This window comes from Coccinella septempunctata, chromosome 2, assembly GCF_907165205.1.
Source record: "Coccinella septempunctata chromosome 2, icCocSept1.1, whole genome shotgun sequence".
NCBI lineage: Eukaryota > Metazoa > Arthropoda > Insecta > Coleoptera > Coccinellidae > Coccinella > Coccinella septempunctata.
Window position 1 is genome coordinate 185,362 of NC_058190.1, and position 17,959 is coordinate 203,320.

The window sequence follows — 17,959 nt, forward strand, 5'->3', positions numbered from 1 at the left end:
AAATAAACACCCCTTAAACTTCGTTATCCGTGTCAGACTCTACCATAATGAGTCATTATGCCATTGTTATGAATTTTTTTGGCAGACCTCTGTTTTTCCGAGAAATAATTTTTAAATAAGAACGACATCGAAATGTAACTCAAATGCAGTGGGAATATTCTTAACTAGGTAGTAAAACTGCATAGTTAAAGGATGCAACATGCAGAGCTGTTCCTAAGTTCTGAAATCTATAAAAATCTATCTTCAATTGCTCATATTCTAAAATCATTCTATGTAGAAAATTACTCAATATACACTGTTCCGATATTCTAATAAAAATATTATTGCTATTAAATAGCTTACGTAAAGGAATTTCGTTCAATGATATACTCATTTACAGTCCCAAAAAAGTATTTATATGTTCAATTTTCAATTGAAAATTTTCCACGAAATTTTAATCCCCATTTGAATCCGTTAATTCGTGAAGATCAATATTAAATAAATAATCTGTCACAAGAGGAGTATTTCAACATGCCACAATTATTTACTCATGGGAAATTTGCACATATAATTTTTGTAACGGAAGTGGAAATGAATCCTAAATTGAATGCCAAAAAGGATTTCTCAACCTAAGTCAACCAAATAAAGGGACCTTTGGAAAATCCTTTTATTATTCATGGGCAGAATCGTAGTAAGGTGGAGCACATTAATAGGCGAAATACTGATAAAGAATTTTCTAATTAAATCGTTGAATGGGTGGTAGGAACCGTCTATTAGCAAAGCAAAGTGCCAATCAAGATCTATCACGAAGATTACAACACATCACAACCTCTATTGCTTGGCCACAGAGGTTGCCTGATTTGAACCCTCTAGATCATTCTGTGTAGGGACATCTGAAAACAAAAGTCTATAAAGTAGAAATTAGAAGTAGAGAACAATTTATTGAAAGAATTTTTGAGAAATGCAATATTTTCGAGGAAAATTCAAATCTCATCAGAAGTTCTATAGGAAACTTAATAAAAAGATCGCAAACATGCATTGAAAAAATGGGAAATTAATTCGAAAATTCAATGTGATTATTCTGTTAATCCTGAGTTAGTTTCGCATTTCATGCCTCGTATGTTATTATATGTAGATTTTTCTGGTAATTTCCTGTATTGAATGATTTTATTCAGAATATGAGCAATTTGATATGCATTTGTAATTTGATAGAAGTATTTCAGAACTTAGGAACAGCTTTGCATCCTTCGACGATACAGCTTTACTACCTAGTTCAGAATATTCCCACTGCATTTGAGTTAAATTTCGATATTGTTCTTTTTTGAAATTTCGTTCTCCGAAAACCGGAGGTGTGCAAAAAAACTTTGAATCAGATGAATAATGAATCATTACGCTAGAATCTGAAACGGATAACGACGTTTTGGAAACGCAATGTACAGGGTGTTTTTGCAACATGTACACTTAATCCGAAATCATCACAATAACAACCCAGTATTTTGAAAAAGCCGAATTATTGAACTCGTTTATATTTTACTACACTGAACATTTCATCAAAATTGAATGGGTCATACCAAAGTTATTCGTAAAAGTAGAATCGGTCGAATCGGACAAATCACCCTATAGAGTCTCAACAAAGGCCCCCAACCATAAACCAAACATTTTTCCGAAGCTGTCTTGACTAATGAAAACTTCCCCTTAAATCTGACGGTCTCCTCCGAAATCACCCTGTAGAGCAGGTAAAAATCGTAGGGTCTGTTGGTAAAATAAAAAAAAAGGTTGATTGTCTATGCATAATGAAAAATATATTCTTCCATGGCATCGGAAACCATCATCTTCCATTAGAATTCAACGGTGTATTCTGCAATACATATACAGGGTGTTTCAGAATTGATACAGAAAAGGGGCGATTTTTTAAGTAAAATCACTTTTATATAACTTTTTGTTCAACTCCTTCCCCTCCTAGTTACAGCCCTTTGAAGTAAGGGTGGAATAATGAAGTTATTCAACATCATTTAATTTTTATTTTTTGTATATTATTATTTATTTCAATTATTTTTCAATTTCTTACGGTGATGTTTAAGATATCTTACGGTGATATTTAAGATAGAATAAAACTAAAAGTTATTATCAAGTTGGCTGCTCGATTTTAAGGCATTTTTTATTATTACAATAAACATTCATTTTACTCACTTGTATAAATAACTATTATTGTCGTTTCGCTCCCATAAAATAATCAATTTTATTTAAAAAAATTTAAATTGCTTTTCAGACGCGGCTGCATATAAACAGTAACTGCTCAAAAAAATATTGTATATGAAAGATCTCCAAAAATTTTTTTGTCAAAGAATCATCCCTTAAATTTGTCCTCCTATTTTATTATAATATTTTTTCATTCACACCCTGTATGTGTATTTCATTCCACATCGTTAAAATTTAAAGGAAGACGATAGTTTTTGATGCAACAGAAAGATATATTCTTCATTACACACAAGCAGTCTATCTTCTTTTCTATATTTTGCCTGCAGACCTGATCTTTATCTTCGCCCACCTGAAGATACTCACTCTACTGTGATAGCGAAACACGCGTTGTTAAATAACTCACGTTAGTGAAAATTATATATTTCAGTTTTTCATAAAGAATCGATTGGGAACTGCTAATCATAAATCAGTTTGGGGATTGAATAGAATATTGTGTTCAGTTTACGGTTAATTTAGATTTTTGGAGAGACAATATTTTAATTGTAAATGTAAGTACATTTGTTGTCAAGTCGATATCTTATTGTTCATTTTCTTTTCAATCCACAACTACCTAATCAAAAAGGAAATTGTTTTCCAAATTATGAAATCTATAGATGAATAAACTTTTACATACAAGGCACTGAACACTCAAACACTACTGATCTTAAATAACAGCTGATGTTACTTCGTTCCTCAATAATTCAATGGTGCAACAAAGAACGCTGGTTTTATTCAAAATGCACTACCTAAAATATTTTGCATTACAAATTTATTATGTTGATCGTTTTATACTTGGTATAATTTATAGAAGGTACATTTTACAGACCACAATCATTTGATATATCATACACATGCCCCAAAAATGGTTTTAAATTCCATCATTTTTCATTTCCCATGGGGAATGCAAAAATACAAAGATTATTCATGAAAATTGGAACAACAACTTGAAAATTATCAGTAGCTTCAAACATGCTGTACTAGGTGTAGAAGAAATTCAGTTCAATGTGAAATTTATTCATTATTTAATCGGGAATTATATACTTTACTGCTGTATTTTTTTTTTCAGATTAATCGATAAAAAATTTAGACACAAAGTTGTCTCGAGAGGTTATTTCAATGTGAAATAGAATTTTCTCAAAACCATTTTAGACAATGTGAACAAACCTCCGCGCCATTTCGCTCAATTCTATTACTAAATTTTTCTCCAAACACTATGCAACTTCTATCAATTAATTCATTGAGCGTAAAAATTTCAAGGTCGTAAACATTACATCACTTAAGTAAATTTTTCAAGGGAAAGTTTTGAAAAATCAAATATACAGGATATCAAACTGAAGAGAGAACGTTATTACAAAAAATTTTATTTCATACGAAGAATGGAGCAAGAATTTAAATATAATTTACTGATATTCACTCAGTTGTAAAATTTCCTTGAAGAAGCACTTACTGATCACTATATCACTAATTTCTTGATATCTCCTGTATTCAAACGACCGCCAGTAAACTTTTTTCACAAAGATGTCACGAAAATACGAATTTCCACTATGAGGCAGTTCTGTAATGTGTGCCAGTTTTCGAAGAACAAGGCTGGACATCTTCGAAGTAATATGTCTCCTGTCGGGAAGTGGATGGACCAATTGAAGGATGATTCATCATAGGTTTATAGTTGTGCGATACTTGATTGGACCTATGGAATGGCGAGGATTGCAGGGAAGTCTGTCGCTCCTGAAGGTTCATACTAGGATCTTCGGCTACTGGCTCATAAGGACCCTTAGAACGCTTTTGTATTAAGGCCAAAAGGACAGATTCCAAGCAGCACACATATCCTAGACACTGCGAAAAAAAATTTCAATTCATGCCTAACATTACATATTTATCCACCATCTACCATAAAATAAGAATCACTTGTGATTAATGTACCATTATTCAATGATTTTACATCAGACAACCGTTATTGTGATTTATGACCCATTATTCACTGCTTTATCGAATTTCGTGGTCAGAAATACAGTCGGGCGATTCTGAACATGGGATATCACTATATAGGAATATTAAAATGTCACATTGTCAGCAGTTGCAGTAGGAGTACTGAGATATTGTAATTAATAGAGATGTTATTGTAAGGGAGTGAGATATTCAAGAAATAATCAATTTTTTTTTTATAACATGATATCATAAAAAAGGTACCATCCGTATTTAAAATAAATACGAAGTATAAGACGTTAAAAAAAGTTGAATAAAGTGTCGTATTCCTAGTGAAAAAATACCAGGAGAAAGTTTTCATCGTTTTCACATATTTGCGGACATAAAGAAAACACACATTTTCTAAATCATTTTCCAGACAAATGAAGATATCGTGAAACGGTTTCTACTAATACACTTTCAGGAAAATCGAGCCAAGGACTCCTTTCAACGTTTTTACCTATCTAGTCTAGAAGTACCAGAAGAAGCCATAATAAAGCAATTTGAGATACCCTTTGCATCAGCAGATCTTATCATGATATTATTACCTACGGTTTCAAAAAGAATGAGAATAACAAATTGATACTTACACCTGTGACTAGTAAATGTTCATGTGTCCATTTTGGAACCCAGGAAAAGGCCTCTGATAAGAATATGGAATGGAAAATCAGTGATGAAGCTATCAGGAACAACACACTAAGGCTCACATAAAAATATGCATTCTGAAAAAATATTCATTATCACATAAAAAGGAGAGCGAATTTGTATTACTAGGTCCTTTCGTTTGCATAAAAAGTGTAGCACTTTTCTACACTCGATTTAAGTATTCGTTTGCTGATTGAATTTACACCAGTGTAGAAGAGGTGTAGTTTATCTACATCTCCTTTTGACTATGCGTAGGAACACTACACTTCCTCTACACTGGTGTAAATCAAATCGAGTGTAGAAAAGTGCTACTCTTTTTATGAAAAGAACCTTGTAATATAGGGTATAGGGCTATTTGCATGTTGGGGTTTCCGGCAATGAACTTCCTAAAATATTTTCAGGTATCTGCATTTTCCGGTTTCTTATTTCAATTGAAGAAAATTTCAACAGTATGGGATATCTAGGGATTCTTATGAAAAAATTGGGAAAATAAGTAGCACTTTCCTGAATGTGGTTCTTTTCAAGAAAATCTTTACCATTTTCAATTTTGGCATTATGTAGTATTTAACACTGTTTACTCTTTGGATCGAAAATGTACAGGGTGTTCATTAAAAGATCATCAAGTTCACAATTCATCAAAACTCAATATTTTCAAATTACAACCTATTTTTTTTTATTGTCGATTCTTCTAAATAAGGAAAAAATAATTCAATACTAACAAAATCGTGATTAGTTTTTCATAAACGTCTAATACGCCATCGCGGTGAATCACCCTGTATATGGATGATACTCAGATTTCTTGATGCACTTTCCTTCAAAAAGATACATTCCAAGGCGCAAGGCAATTCATTTCTGTATTTAAGCGATAGTTGGTGAAATAATAAATCATAATTTACTCACCAATTTGCCCCAGTTGAAGGGAAACAAGTATATTATATGAGAAATATCAAGAAAGAGTAACAGGCAAGTAGCTAGTATACTCAAAAGAGATACAAACATCATGAATCGTATTCTCCCAACCGAAGGAAGCATGAATAGTCCTACTTTCATTGTTCCAGAACTGCACAGGCATGCTAAACATGCTATAGTTGTAGCCTGAAATTAAAACATCATTTAAGTTCATTGTCACTTATAATTAATTTATACAGGATCTTTCATCTCCAAAACAGTCAAAACTATTGTAATCTGCAAATAATTGCCCACCCATATTTATAAAATACCTGTATGAATAGAATTCACAGCTTCAGAATATGTATTAAAAATCACGAATTTCTTCAAAAGTTCGGCAGATATTCTCAAAACAGTGGGTAGGAGTCACGAGTTAAGAGAAGAGAAAATTTAATTCGCTTTTTTAATTCTACGTCTACTCGAACTGTGAAATAATACGTTATAATAATATACTGCTAAAAAATTCGAAGTGTAGTGGAAATTAAGTTGATGAATGTAGTGAAAAGTGAAAAGGTCCCTATAGAAAGTTTTTATCGTTTTCAGATATTTTCGAAAATAAAAAAAGTTATGGCACATTTATTAAATCGACAAAATATCAAAATTTGGTTATATATTTAAGACAAATAAAGATATCGTGAAGCAGTTTCCACTGATCGAGCCCAGGACTCCCTTCAACGTTTTTCCCCTTTCTAGTCTAGAAGAGTTAGTTATGCAGAGTAACTAAGAACTAACACCTAATAAAGGGACCGATCGAATGGGCAGATGGCAAACACGTGTCCGCCATCTGTCAATTAGATTGGTCCCTTTCTTAGGTATCAGCCCTTAGTAACTCTGAATAAACTCACCATTGTAGAGGTCGATGAAAAAATGGAAAAAAACTGTCTCTCGGCTCACCTTGCAGGCTCGACTATAGCAGACAGTTTTTCGTCCTTTTGGTGCATAAATAACTATTTCTTATGGAGGTACTCACAAGTAGTATAACTCTCAAGAATCCTGTTGGTGTTTTCAAATGTGTGTGATCGCAATACACTATCACGCCAGAATAGAGAGAAATATCGGGAGATGCCGCCCTCTGCCTATAATGAGAGTGTGAATCCCAAGAGTTGACCGTATCCAGGGGCGAGTCGCAGTCGCATCCTCCTGCACAATCGGCGCTGCTGAGCGCGCCCGTCCTGCTGCCTGCGATCTCAAAGTCCTGCAACACAGAACTCATACCATCGGCAACCTGCAACACAACTAACATAATGGAAGACAAGCATGTGCATCATAACAACGGAATCGACTTTCGAATACTCACTATTGCCTTCGAACACCACATAGAAACTACATAATATATGGAAACATAAATAAAGAAAATGGATAAACTATCTAACACACGCAAGACACAGTTGTAATGAGATGTTTGAAAATTTCACATGGTGAAGATGGTATCTGGGGGAGCCAGAAAATAACAAATGAAAAAAATATATTTTGACATAGGTTTCTCACTGACGACTTTATCGAATGGAATTATTTTCCGAATGTAATTTTTCCTAGATGTGTTGAATCTTATCGCCGAATACAAAATTGAACCCAACCCTTAAAAGTTATTTGAACGTTCACTAATATATATTTGACCATTTTTGAAAATAAAAGTATTCTTCTCATTTTCTAGTAAAATGCGTTGTTTTCGAGTAATTTGATATTCAAAAATAAAAAAGATCTGTGATATTCCAAAAATTGGCTGAATTTAGCTTCCGAAGGGAATTTTTACCAGGGGTGGCATAGCTCATTATGAAAACTTAAAATGGCTATATCTTTGGATCTAGCTAAACCAAAGCGGAAAAAATTGTAAGGAAAATGAGCGTTTTTTTTGACGTCAGGAATCTACTGTTAAATTAAATGTATAAGTCAATGTCTCACCCTGAATAGCTTTCCTTTAACTGTGGGTACAGGAAACCCAGACCACCACCTATGATCTACAATGCAGAAGATACAAGCTGTGATATTCCCAAAGCCAAACGTTTGGAATCACCCTGTATATTTTGCACATTTTTGGTGAGAATGTATTACCTGCATACCCCCATCGACTAGTATAGCGAAGAGACGTAAAATCCAGGCCCGGCTACGTAAAAATTCATTGGACTGAAATATGGTCATAATACTCCATGTACAGGGTGATTCTGGAGAAGACCGACATATTTTAGAGGTAGTTCACAGCAGTCACAGCTTCGAAACATTTTGGTTCATGGCCGGGGGCCTGGGGGTTGAGACTCTACAGGGTGATTTCTCCGATTCGACCGATTCTACTTTTATCAATAACTTCGGCATTGTTCATTCAAGTTTGATGAAATTTTTCGTGTAGTATGTACAATATGAATGAGTGAATTCAACAATCCCAACGTTTTTTTAAAAACACCAGGATGTTTTTGTAATAATTTCGGATTAAATGTGCATTAATTAATTTCTGTGATTTAATTTTTTTTGGCACACTCTCGTTTTCCGAGGAAATGTTTAGAGTGGAACGATATCGAAATTTCGCTCAAATGCAGTATACCAGTATAAACTTCTGGAATATGATGAGGGTCTCCTCCGGAATCACCCTGTATATCGAATTTGAAGAAAGTATGCTACCTATTAGAAAAGAGCGGCAAAAATTAAATGAGTTCAAATGTATTTTATAACTGCTCGTTCCATTTCAGAAGGTACTTCAGTTATAGATTCGAAGTGAAATGTGATTAAATAAAATGAAATATTACATTTTTGGCACCTAGATGTCCGAACTTTCGATTGGTACACACATTGAGTACACTTTTGTTGACTCACGGTCACAATACTGTTTATTAACGAATCAACTGAAGATAAAATACGGGGCCGCTACATTTTAAATATTTGACGACATTATTGTAATTCATTTACTCCCTACACATATTTTTCACCTTTTTCACAATTATTATTAGTATTGTAAGTTGTACCTATTAATTAGTTCTCAGTGATTTCGAGACATTTTACTCAATGATATGAGTACATGACTATGAATAAAAATGAATCGACTTTGTAGAAATCTACAATCAGAGAAAACCAAAATTTTGATGAAATTTGGAAATTGATCAAGATAGAGAGCGAAGTATAAGAAGAGCTGGGAGACTGGAAATAAAACATCGCATTCACTGATATCACTACTATCACTACCCATGCCACGCCATTCACATAAATTTATTTTTGTATTTTTCGCGATCATCAAAACAATTTTTTTACAGTATCGGGATTCTATGTCCAAGAAAGGATCTGTAAATACCAAGTAGGCTTTGAAATTTATAATGTATTGAAATGATGTGCCTAAACGTGGCTTAGCTTTTTCCGCAATTATTGGCAGAAAGAGTGTAAATATTTCAATGACATTATAACTTCTAGCATCATTTTTGATAGGAAAACAACGAAAATTCTTGACAGATTCTCATAAGAATCTGAAACCCTTTCTTCAGAGTTTCATGTTTAAAAGATAATCACAGTATTCCATAGCCTATTTGACTATTAATTCTTCTGAAAGCATGTTATACCAGAGATTATGTTCAATATTAATAATCTCATTACTGAGTGTGACCTCTGGTTTAGATTACACATTGGTCAATATTCTTGATATCTTGCATCAGAAGTAATAATATAAAAAATCAGAGTTTGTTCCAGCACAGAGAAATAATGACATAAGCTTTTGACAAATGGAATTGACACTAGCGCCATCTGAAACATGATAAAGTGCATGGTTTCATGTTTTCAAGAAGGCTGAACCAAACTCATACAAGACATATCACAGGCTAAAACGCAGGCAATAAACTACTTCTAAAAACTAAAGGAAGTTTTCTTTGGTTATAAAAGACACACGTTTTTGTAGAATTTTATCCTCTCGAAAATTATGAATCTCTTATAAAAAAGCAAATTTGCCAAGAATGAAAGTAGGTTGTGTGTTTTAACCCTTAATATAGAAAGAAACATCAGGCCCTCTAGATAGATCGAGTTATGTATCAGTCCTCTCTAAACAAAATAAATCTAATTGAATGAAATTTAATGGACAACTCAAAAATAAAAACACAAAATAAAATAAAAAACTAGTGTAATTTATTGGATCAAATACAATAATTCAACAAGACATATACAAATATAGTACTGAAATTTTCAAGGAGCTATATTATTCATGCATAAAACTAAACTGAGTGGAGAATACCTGAATATCTTCAGGTTTACAGCTTGTGGGCTCCAGGTCTCTGATGTCTTCTAACAAGAACTCGATTTCGTCAGTACTAAGTAAAAGATCTGAAACCGAATTGATATATCGGCTTTGCTCTGGCTGCATGACACTCTACAATCCTTCATAAAACCCTTCCTCACGCCCTTCCATCATATCTAGGTGGTTACCAACAGACCTCAAACCATTCCAGTTAGTACAGTCCTTTAGAGAATACAAAACCAATTAAACTTTTTTTGAATTACCTCATACATACTATGATTATAATTGGGGAAAAAATCCCCGCAGATAATTCAAAACAATATCCTATTACTTCAAACTTATTGTTATATTTGCGTTCAGGTGAAGAGTTGCTTGACCTAGTAATACAATTTCCCAATCAAGTTCGATAACGAATAAAACATCTCATGAAAATCACCTTTCAGATTTGGTAGAATATAATAATTTAGATCAATTGGATAATTGAGCAGTTCCATACACAATATGTAATAATTATAGACGCCATAAACATATATCACCATATTTTTTATTTTGGCATTTGTCAAGGGCGCATAGAACCAACGACATTCTTGTCATTCTTTGACATGTTATCACAGAAGTGGAAAAGCGTCTTTTCTCTTAGCGCTCAACGAACGTGTGGTTAACCGAACTATAATTCAAAAACCGTAAACTCATATATTCAAATCAATTGGGCAACTGAACAGTAAATATGCAATAGTTATATACGTCATAAACATATATCGTCGTCGTAGCAGAGAGTGCAGAGACTATCTGCATAAAGTAAAGTTGTATTTTCTGTGGTCGTAGATAGACGTCAAGTTGTTCTGTGGTCAAAGGTACAGAACACAGAACACTAATATGGTGCATAGAACATTATTTGTCTAGTTATCATAGATGTGATAATTTATGGTTCTGTGACTTTAGCCATAAAGAGTCAAGTCAGAGACAAGAGAAAAGACTCTTTCCCTTTCTCTATGAGTCTATGACTCTAGCATAAATGAACTTTTTTTCTCTTCGCTTTCAACGAGCAAAAACTCAAACTCATTCGAAATATTTCAAAAGCCGCAAACTCATATATTCAGATCAATTGGACAGTTCCAGTTGAAATAAATATGTAATGATTATGGACGCGATAAACATATATCACCATATTTTCATTTTGGAATTAGACAAAGGTGGAAAGAACATTCTTTGATATTTTAGAAAGTCTACCATCTCTATCCTTCAACAAATTGAGAAGATTTTTTAAATTCTTTTCCTCTTTGATCCCAAAGGAGCAAAAATTCAAAATACATAATCCAAAAAACGCAAACTCATATCGTCAATGAATCACCCTGTTTATGTTCATCAATTATTTTATTTCATCAAATGCTCTCTAGAAATCTGATTTAGATAGTACAGTAACTACCTAAGCAATATTAGTAAGGCAGAATTGTTTGATATTTTCCGGACCATGTTCGTTTTATCAGTTTAAGTACCTCAGGCTAAGATCACACTGATTGCTGAAAATTTTTTTTTAGTTGAATGATAAGATATAATTATTATAACATCACATAGTAGCGACATCGGTTTCCGAAAATTAAAGAAATTTCTGTCGATATGAACGAAAACGTGGAAAATAGTGATACAGTGCACGCAAGGAAGTCTTTGTATATGAGGATAGCTCCTGTTGTTGACACCTACGATGACGTGATAAAGAACAAATTACAAAGCGGGAAATTTCCATTTACAAGACCGGGAGTAATAAAAGTTGTAGCTATGGTTGGTATATCTATTTTTTCAGTTCGAAAATATTCTGTTTTTGAACGGTATTTTGAATTAATCATTTTATACACATAAATGTAGACAGACACACAAGGTGTTGAAATTCACTGCAATAATTTTAAGGCTGAAGTTTCTATGAATATATGCATATACTTTTAGTTGCGGAGCGACAGGATGTTGAAAGTTTAATTTTTATTAAGAACGGAGGATTGCATCGCAGAAAAAAAGGAGTCATTCTCAACAGCTTTTTTAAAAAATCAAATTTAAAATACATTTCTTCAATTATAATAAAAAAACTATTAAAAACAAAATAGTATAAATTTTCATTATTATTTGACACGCCCGATTATGTAGAACTTCAGCTCAATACATGTTCCAAATTTGAGCCAAACATTTCTTAACTTGCAGGAACTACGAGTATAAAAAAAGGGAAAAAACTTTCAACACATTGTAGTTCCTAACTAAGCACTTGCGGTTTTATGTTTATTTGAACTTTTTGCTTTAAAGTGACTCAGGAAGTATATCCCTGGTGCACTGAATTCTGAAACACTCGCTGTAATATGTAGAATTCAATTCGAATTGTTCATTTTTAGTTATGTTTGATTGCCAGCTTAGGATTATTTTTGGGAACCTCCTTATGCGACGAAACTTCTAAATGGTATCCTTTTTTCTTACCTTCTGTTGAGACTTGTGCAATAGCAACCTTATCAGTTCTCTATGTCATTTTTGCATCAGGTTGTACAACCAATCATCCGGCATTCTGGGTTAAGCTTGTAAGTATGTAATAACTTATTTGAATATTCAACTCAATGTTGATAAAAATTGATGTAATAATATAATTCATTTGGATATTATGTGAAAATCCGAGTAACGAATAAATCCGTAGATTTAATGTATTTCTCCATCAGTGGATCTGTGGATCTTTAAAACACAGTTGCAATTAGCCAAAAGTACCCCCTGTTTTTAATTATTACAGATATTTTTCATTTTTTAGTATCAAATTACTCGAAAATGTCGCATTATGCTAGAAAATATATTCTTTCTGATAAATTCATCAAAACTCTGGCTGTTTTTTGTGTCACATAGTATTGAACATATTGTTTTACAGGACATAACTCTCAACCTGTTCCTGGCTGTAGTTGGAATCGTATCGATTGTAACGAGTATGTGCGATTGCGGAAAAGGTGACTTTTCACAAGTGATCATCGGGGTGAGTCTCAGAAAATCGAAACACAAAAATACGAGCTTCCATCGAATAAATCATTTTTCAATTGGTAATTTTTCAGGTTGTTGGCATTTGCGGATACCTGACATCTGTGATTGGATGTATTTCTATATTCCTGATGTACAGATTTGTCGATGACAAACCAAGATCGCAACCCGATAGACCAACACAGTTTCGTAAATCAGTCTTTGCTTAGCGCTCCACGAAAAGAATCTGAATATTGTGTTAAAAAGTACCACTGAACAAAACATGACATTTAAATGAACAAAAATGTATTGTATCGTACTTTTATAGGTGGTTGTCCCACCGGAAGTGCCCGGTACAGCCGGAAACGTACTCGCTTATTTCAAATAAAACACCTGTTTTCCAATGTATTTTCAAATTGTACGTTGATTTAATGCAGTGTACCAAAACCTATTGTTGAGTTGTTTTCGAGTTATGGACAGTTTGAAAAAAAATGACATATGAAGACTTTAAAGAAACTGTAGGATAGGGAGCACTTGCACAAACTCATTTCATGAAATTTGTTACCGAAAAAATATTTTATGTCATATTTTATTGTTAACATTAAGTTCAAATGATAGATCAAAGTTAGATTTCCGAAAAAGGCAAGAAGTCGATTTTTTCAGATACATATTCAACCCGTAGTGAGAAAAAATAGAAGGTGTATTCGGAAAGTTCCCTATATCTAAATTATACCATTCTTAAGATATTCCGAAATAAAACGTTGCGTGAAAGCAAATTACCTAAATATCAATTTCTATTTTCGCTCCTAAATTTGAAACGCCATAGACATGAATCGCTATGGACATATCCATAGAACTCTTAATTACTTTGAAATTTTTTTTCTATACTTCCCCAAAAAGTGGCTTAAATTCTGTGGTTTGAAATGATGCAAATGAGTTTATTTATTATTTATGGTGGAAGTAGCAGAAGAATTTCTCGACATTTGACACATTTGGTGCAACAAATGTTGCATTGAAATCAATCCTCGCAAACATTTTCAGCTATGATCATAGAATTTCATTATACCAGCGAACATAGATTAAAATCAATACCTCTGTGGTCTATTGCAAAGAATGTATATTCGTGTTCTATGCTTTCATCCATCGAGGCAGAGACTCAGAGATTGGAAGGAATCTTTGATCAAAAGCATTATTAATTGTTATATGATATTTGTTATTTTGTTTTGCATAAATGCACATTAATTTGTCGAAAGTCGACAAACCACAAACCTACTGCTACTCTGTAATCTGTGCTCAGAGACAAAAGTGACTATCTCTATGGCAATGAGGTTTGTGGCACAGATTACTATGCGTATGGTCCGTATATACCGTAGATAGAGGAAAGAGAAGATACCGCATTGCGCAGCTACGAAGGAGAGCTTTCTGTGTCCAACATCAACTTGTTTTTGTTTACGTTTACCCCAATCCAAATTTATCTTTTTCGGCATATTTTCCACAAATTACACAATTTCCTGGCATGTTAACACCGAAATTCTTGATACTCAAGTCTTAAAACGCACGAAACACTATTAAATCGAACACAAATACGATAATAAACATTCAAATATTGGGGTAAACGTAAACAAACATGGAGTAGATGCATAGTAAATGTCAACAAAAACATAGAGATGTTGGACACACTTTTCTTGTTGTTTACGTTATCTTCCCCTTCCTCTATCTACGGTATATACACATTTGGTAACCGAAAGTTACCAGAGCGGTTACTCTGGTGACTGATATCGAACCAAATTGTCAGGAATTCGACATATACGGACCGCCCACTTACTAACCAGAAGTAACCAAAGTGTATATACGGACCACAGCCAGAGTAGCAGTAGGTTTGTGGTTTGTCGACTTTCGACAAATTAATGTGCATTTATGCAAAACAAAATAACAAATATCATATAACAATTAATAATGCTTTTGATCAAAGATTCCTTCCAATCTTTGCTATCGAGTTCAGTCTAGAGTTCACTGGCTTTCACTCTTTGTTTCGGAATATCTCAAGCCTAGTACAGTTCGTAGATATCTACGGTACAGTTTAGGTATTCTATATTCTGTTTAGGTGTGTATACTCTGTAATTTAATTATAGGGAAATTTTTTAAAAGTCCCCATTAATTTTTCGTGTTGATTTCGCATTTTTTCGAAATGTAGGATGTGAACATATTGTTTGCATATAAAAAAATCGACTTGCGTAGTTCTGGATCCAAATTTGATGGTATCATTCAAAAAGCAAGGTCTTCTGCTTCTACTCTTTATATTACATTTCAAACAATATAATATCTCCTAAAAACTAAACTTCTAAGGGGCACTCCCGGTGGGACATCCTATTTATTTTTCTCATTGAGGATGAACCCAGAACCCACATCTACTGATTCTCTGGTAGGCCCAATACATAAATATTTCTTTACCAAATTTTAATGAGCATTCCCAGTGGGACATACTGTACATATAATAAAAATAAGTGCATTGTTCTCTGAATAAAAGTTTTATTTGGTTGGAAATGTTATGCAAAATAATGAGTGTGACAATTTTGTTGAAATATGGAAAATAAACAGGTACAATGTTTTTTACCGACTGAGAATACAGAAATAATATTATACTCTGGAAGTAAAAATAAAATTGGACCAAAACATTTTTTGAACATAAAAGGCTTTATCTTCTGAAAATTATGTTCTACAATAAAAAAAAGGTATCAATAACAATAGAATATAATCTACCTATGATGGGATTTGAGAAAACTGTTCAAAATCAGGTCAAATTCATCTTTTCAACATATAAAAAGAAAACTCATGCAGCCTTTGCTTGAGATTCGAAATAGGAAATCCCAAGCACAAGATATATAAATGTAAAAACAAATTATAAAAGTATAAAAATATAATATCGACAACAGATAACCTCTCCCCTTAATCCTTCAAGTAGACACTTGAAACATTAAGAATAACCAAAAAAACTCGAAAATATTCATTTTTCCCCCCATCACTTTTGGACTAAATAATTCAGTATACTATTACCAGTTTTCATTTTTTTAGGCTTATTCGCACACGAGGCAGAATCGATTTCACTTTTAGCATAGTCGGACCATATTTCTTGCTGAACGTTTAAAGGTAACTCTTGAAAAACAGATTCGTCTACGCTTGGAGGGCATTTGATATTTTGAATATTTTCGCGTTTTTCAGAGGTAAGTTGGAGATCCTGCACTCGTAATTTGGAAGGAGACTCGCACGTGTCGTATTCGAAAAAATTCCTATTCCTCTTAAATATCGCCAATTTTGATCTTTTGGGCGTAGGTTCAGATTCAGGATCGCTGGATTCCCTACAACTGGAAGGCGATTGATTTCTGCTTTCGGGAGACGATTCGTTACTTATTAAATTTTCAATATTTATAATACTTTGTACTTCAAGATCTTTCCTTAAAAATGATGCAATGGAATTTCGGTAGCTGGGTCTTTCGTTGAATTTAACAAAAGAAATTCCTAGCAGGGTTATGTGGAAGGGTTTGTGAACTTTGACTAATTTTCTGAACATATTCATCAGTATCATTAAAATTTTTTCGATATTGTTCGGATTCATCTCCGCGACACATCCAGAAGTGAAAAAATGCGAATTAATGTTGGACTGCTTGGTTTCCCTTCGACTCATCTTGGTCAATTTATCGAATTTTCGAACGGTTAACTTTATTGTTCTTGGAAGACGTCCATCAGCTTCAACCAACAATAATAACCGTTTCAACAACTCCCTGAGCTTTTCTTTAACTTCCTTTTCAGCACAGATCAACCTACAACTGTCTTCTAATCCTATACTTGACGGCTTCCCACTTTTTTTGACCTGGCTATTATCTATTCCGTAACTCAAGTTCTGTAAAAACTTTGCTTTGTCGATATCAAACAATTTCTTCAGCTCAATAAGTTCGGCATTTTGAAGATCTTCGATCGTTCTGATTCCTATATTTTGCAACAAATCTGCTGTAGCTTTGCCAATCCCTGGTATACTCTCGACGTTATTCAAACTCAACATCAACTCTAGAGCATTATCAGGATATATCATACTTTGTTGATTGGGCTTGTGTTTAGAACATACAATTTTGGCGAGTAATTTATTATGAGCTATTCCAGCACAGCTGGTTAACCCTAATTGGGTATAAATAAGTCTTCTCATTTCCTCCGCAATTAAACTTCCCACTTTTAATCGAACTTCACAACCACATTGGCAATAGCCTTCATTACTTCCAAATACATTTGTCACACTTTGAATTTGGTCACCTAAGGAACTGTTCATACTTCTGAGTTTTTCTTCGACTAATTTTGTCACATCCACAAAATTTTCATCCAATCCCAAACGTTCCACAACCTCCGAGTACTTCTGCAACAGTGCCGTCACTTTATAAGACATAGTTCTATAGTCGTTCAAATCTTCACCATTCACCAAAACTAAATTCGGACATAGTTGCATTGCTTCCGTAAGCAGCATGCATTTTCTTATTCCGAATTCTCTGGCAATGTAATTGCTTGTTACAACTATGTTCTTCTGCTGTATTCCAAGAGGAACATTTTTCAGTTCGGACCTTTTTAGAGTTTCCACTTGTGCATAGAAACAATCAAGATCAATATGTATGATTGTTCTTGCATGTTCATCCTTATATCCATTTGTATTCATCTGAAAATAAAATTATTTCTGAAATCACTAAATACAAAACAAATATTACGTTATGTCAAGTGAAGAATCTTCGTTTTGATTAATTCTATTCAAGATATAGAGTAATATGAGGAGTACCTTCAAATGCTTTAAATATTCCCATTAATATTGTTCTCAAAAATCCTTATTTATTTATTGAAAAATATTGATATTTATAATTCAGCATATGACGTATGGCTTGTTTGACGTTTGACAAATTCTTATCATAGAATACCAATCAATAGAATCAAAGTTCCTCTTTGGTAGAATGGTCTATGATTAATTTTCTTTTATTT

The 17,959-nt window shown here is 33.3% G+C and overlaps 3 protein-coding genes across 6 annotated transcripts; 1 reads left to right on the top strand and 2 right to left on the bottom strand.

The window, feature by feature from the left end:
• Positions 1–2,927: 2,927 nt before the first annotated feature.
• On the bottom strand, positions 2,928–10,560 carry LOC123308222. 4 transcript variants are annotated; one of them, XM_044890797.1, is made up of 6 exons: positions 10,413–10,560; positions 9,974–10,198; positions 6,743–6,967; positions 5,725–5,919; positions 4,770–4,901; positions 2,928–4,050 (listed from the first exon to the last, which is right to left on the bottom strand). In XM_044890797.1, the coding sequence occupies exons 2-6, from the start codon at positions 10,100–10,102 to the stop codon at positions 3,760–3,762; spliced, it is 972 nt and encodes a 323-aa protein (XP_044746732.1). In that variant the 5' UTR covers positions 10,103–10,198; positions 10,413–10,560; the 3' UTR covers positions 2,928–3,759. The 4 variants fall into 4 exon arrangements, with proteins under 4 accessions (XP_044746732.1, XP_044746731.1, XP_044746733.1 ...); XM_044890796.1 differs by having other exon boundaries at positions 6,743–6,997; XM_044890798.1 differs by lacking the exons at positions 9,974–10,198; positions 10,413–10,560 and adding an exon at positions 7,070–7,261 and having other exon boundaries at positions 6,743–6,997.
• Positions 10,561–11,438: 878 nt separating this feature from the next.
• Positions 11,439–13,740, top strand: LOC123307476. The gene is made up of 4 exons (XM_044889803.1): positions 11,439–11,755; positions 12,352–12,531; positions 12,867–12,968; positions 13,045–13,740. Exons 1-4 carry the CDS (start codon positions 11,594–11,596, stop codon positions 13,177–13,179), a joined length of 579 nt encoding a protein of 192 aa, XP_044745738.1. The 5' UTR covers positions 11,439–11,593; the 3' UTR covers positions 13,180–13,740.
• Positions 13,741–15,458: 1,718 nt separating this feature from the next.
• LOC123307475 (DNA polymerase iota) lies at positions 15,459–17,891 on the bottom strand. Its single transcript, XM_044889802.1, has 2 exons — positions 17,763–17,891; positions 15,459–17,645 (listed from the first exon to the last, which is right to left on the bottom strand). Exon 2 carries the CDS (start codon positions 17,643–17,645, stop codon positions 15,969–15,971), a length of 1,677 nt encoding a protein of 558 aa, XP_044745737.1. The 5' UTR covers positions 17,763–17,891; the 3' UTR covers positions 15,459–15,968.
• Between the last annotated feature and the right edge of the window lie 68 nt (positions 17,892–17,959).

Bases quoted from the DNA above. Each gene is read 5' to 3' on its own strand.
- LOC123308222 (XM_044890796.1), bottom strand. From the start codon at position 10,102: ATGCAGCCAGAGCAAAGCCGATATATCAATTCGGTTTCAGATCTTTTA. The intron at 6,998-9,973 runs GTATTCTCCACT...GTTGTGTTGCAG, and splicing joins GTAAACCTGAAGATATTCAG to GTTGCCGATGGTATGAGTTC. The intron at 5,920-6,742 runs GTGAGTACCTCC...TTTTAATTTCAG, and splicing joins TCTTGAGAGTTATACTACTT to GCTACAACTATAGCATGTTT.
- LOC123307476 (XM_044889803.1), top strand. From the start codon at position 11,594: ATGAACGAAAACGTGGAAAATAGTGATACAGTGCACGCAAGGAAGTCT. The intron at 12,532-12,866 runs GTAAGTATGTAA...ATTGTTTTACAG, and splicing joins CGGCATTCTGGGTTAAGCTT to GACATAACTCTCAACCTGTT. The intron at 12,969-13,044 runs GTGAGTCTCAGA...GTAATTTTTCAG, and splicing joins TTTCACAAGTGATCATCGGG to GTTGTTGGCATTTGCGGATA.
- LOC123307475 (XM_044889802.1), bottom strand. From the start codon at position 17,645: ATGAATACAAATGGATATAAGGATGAACATGCAAGAACAATCATACAT.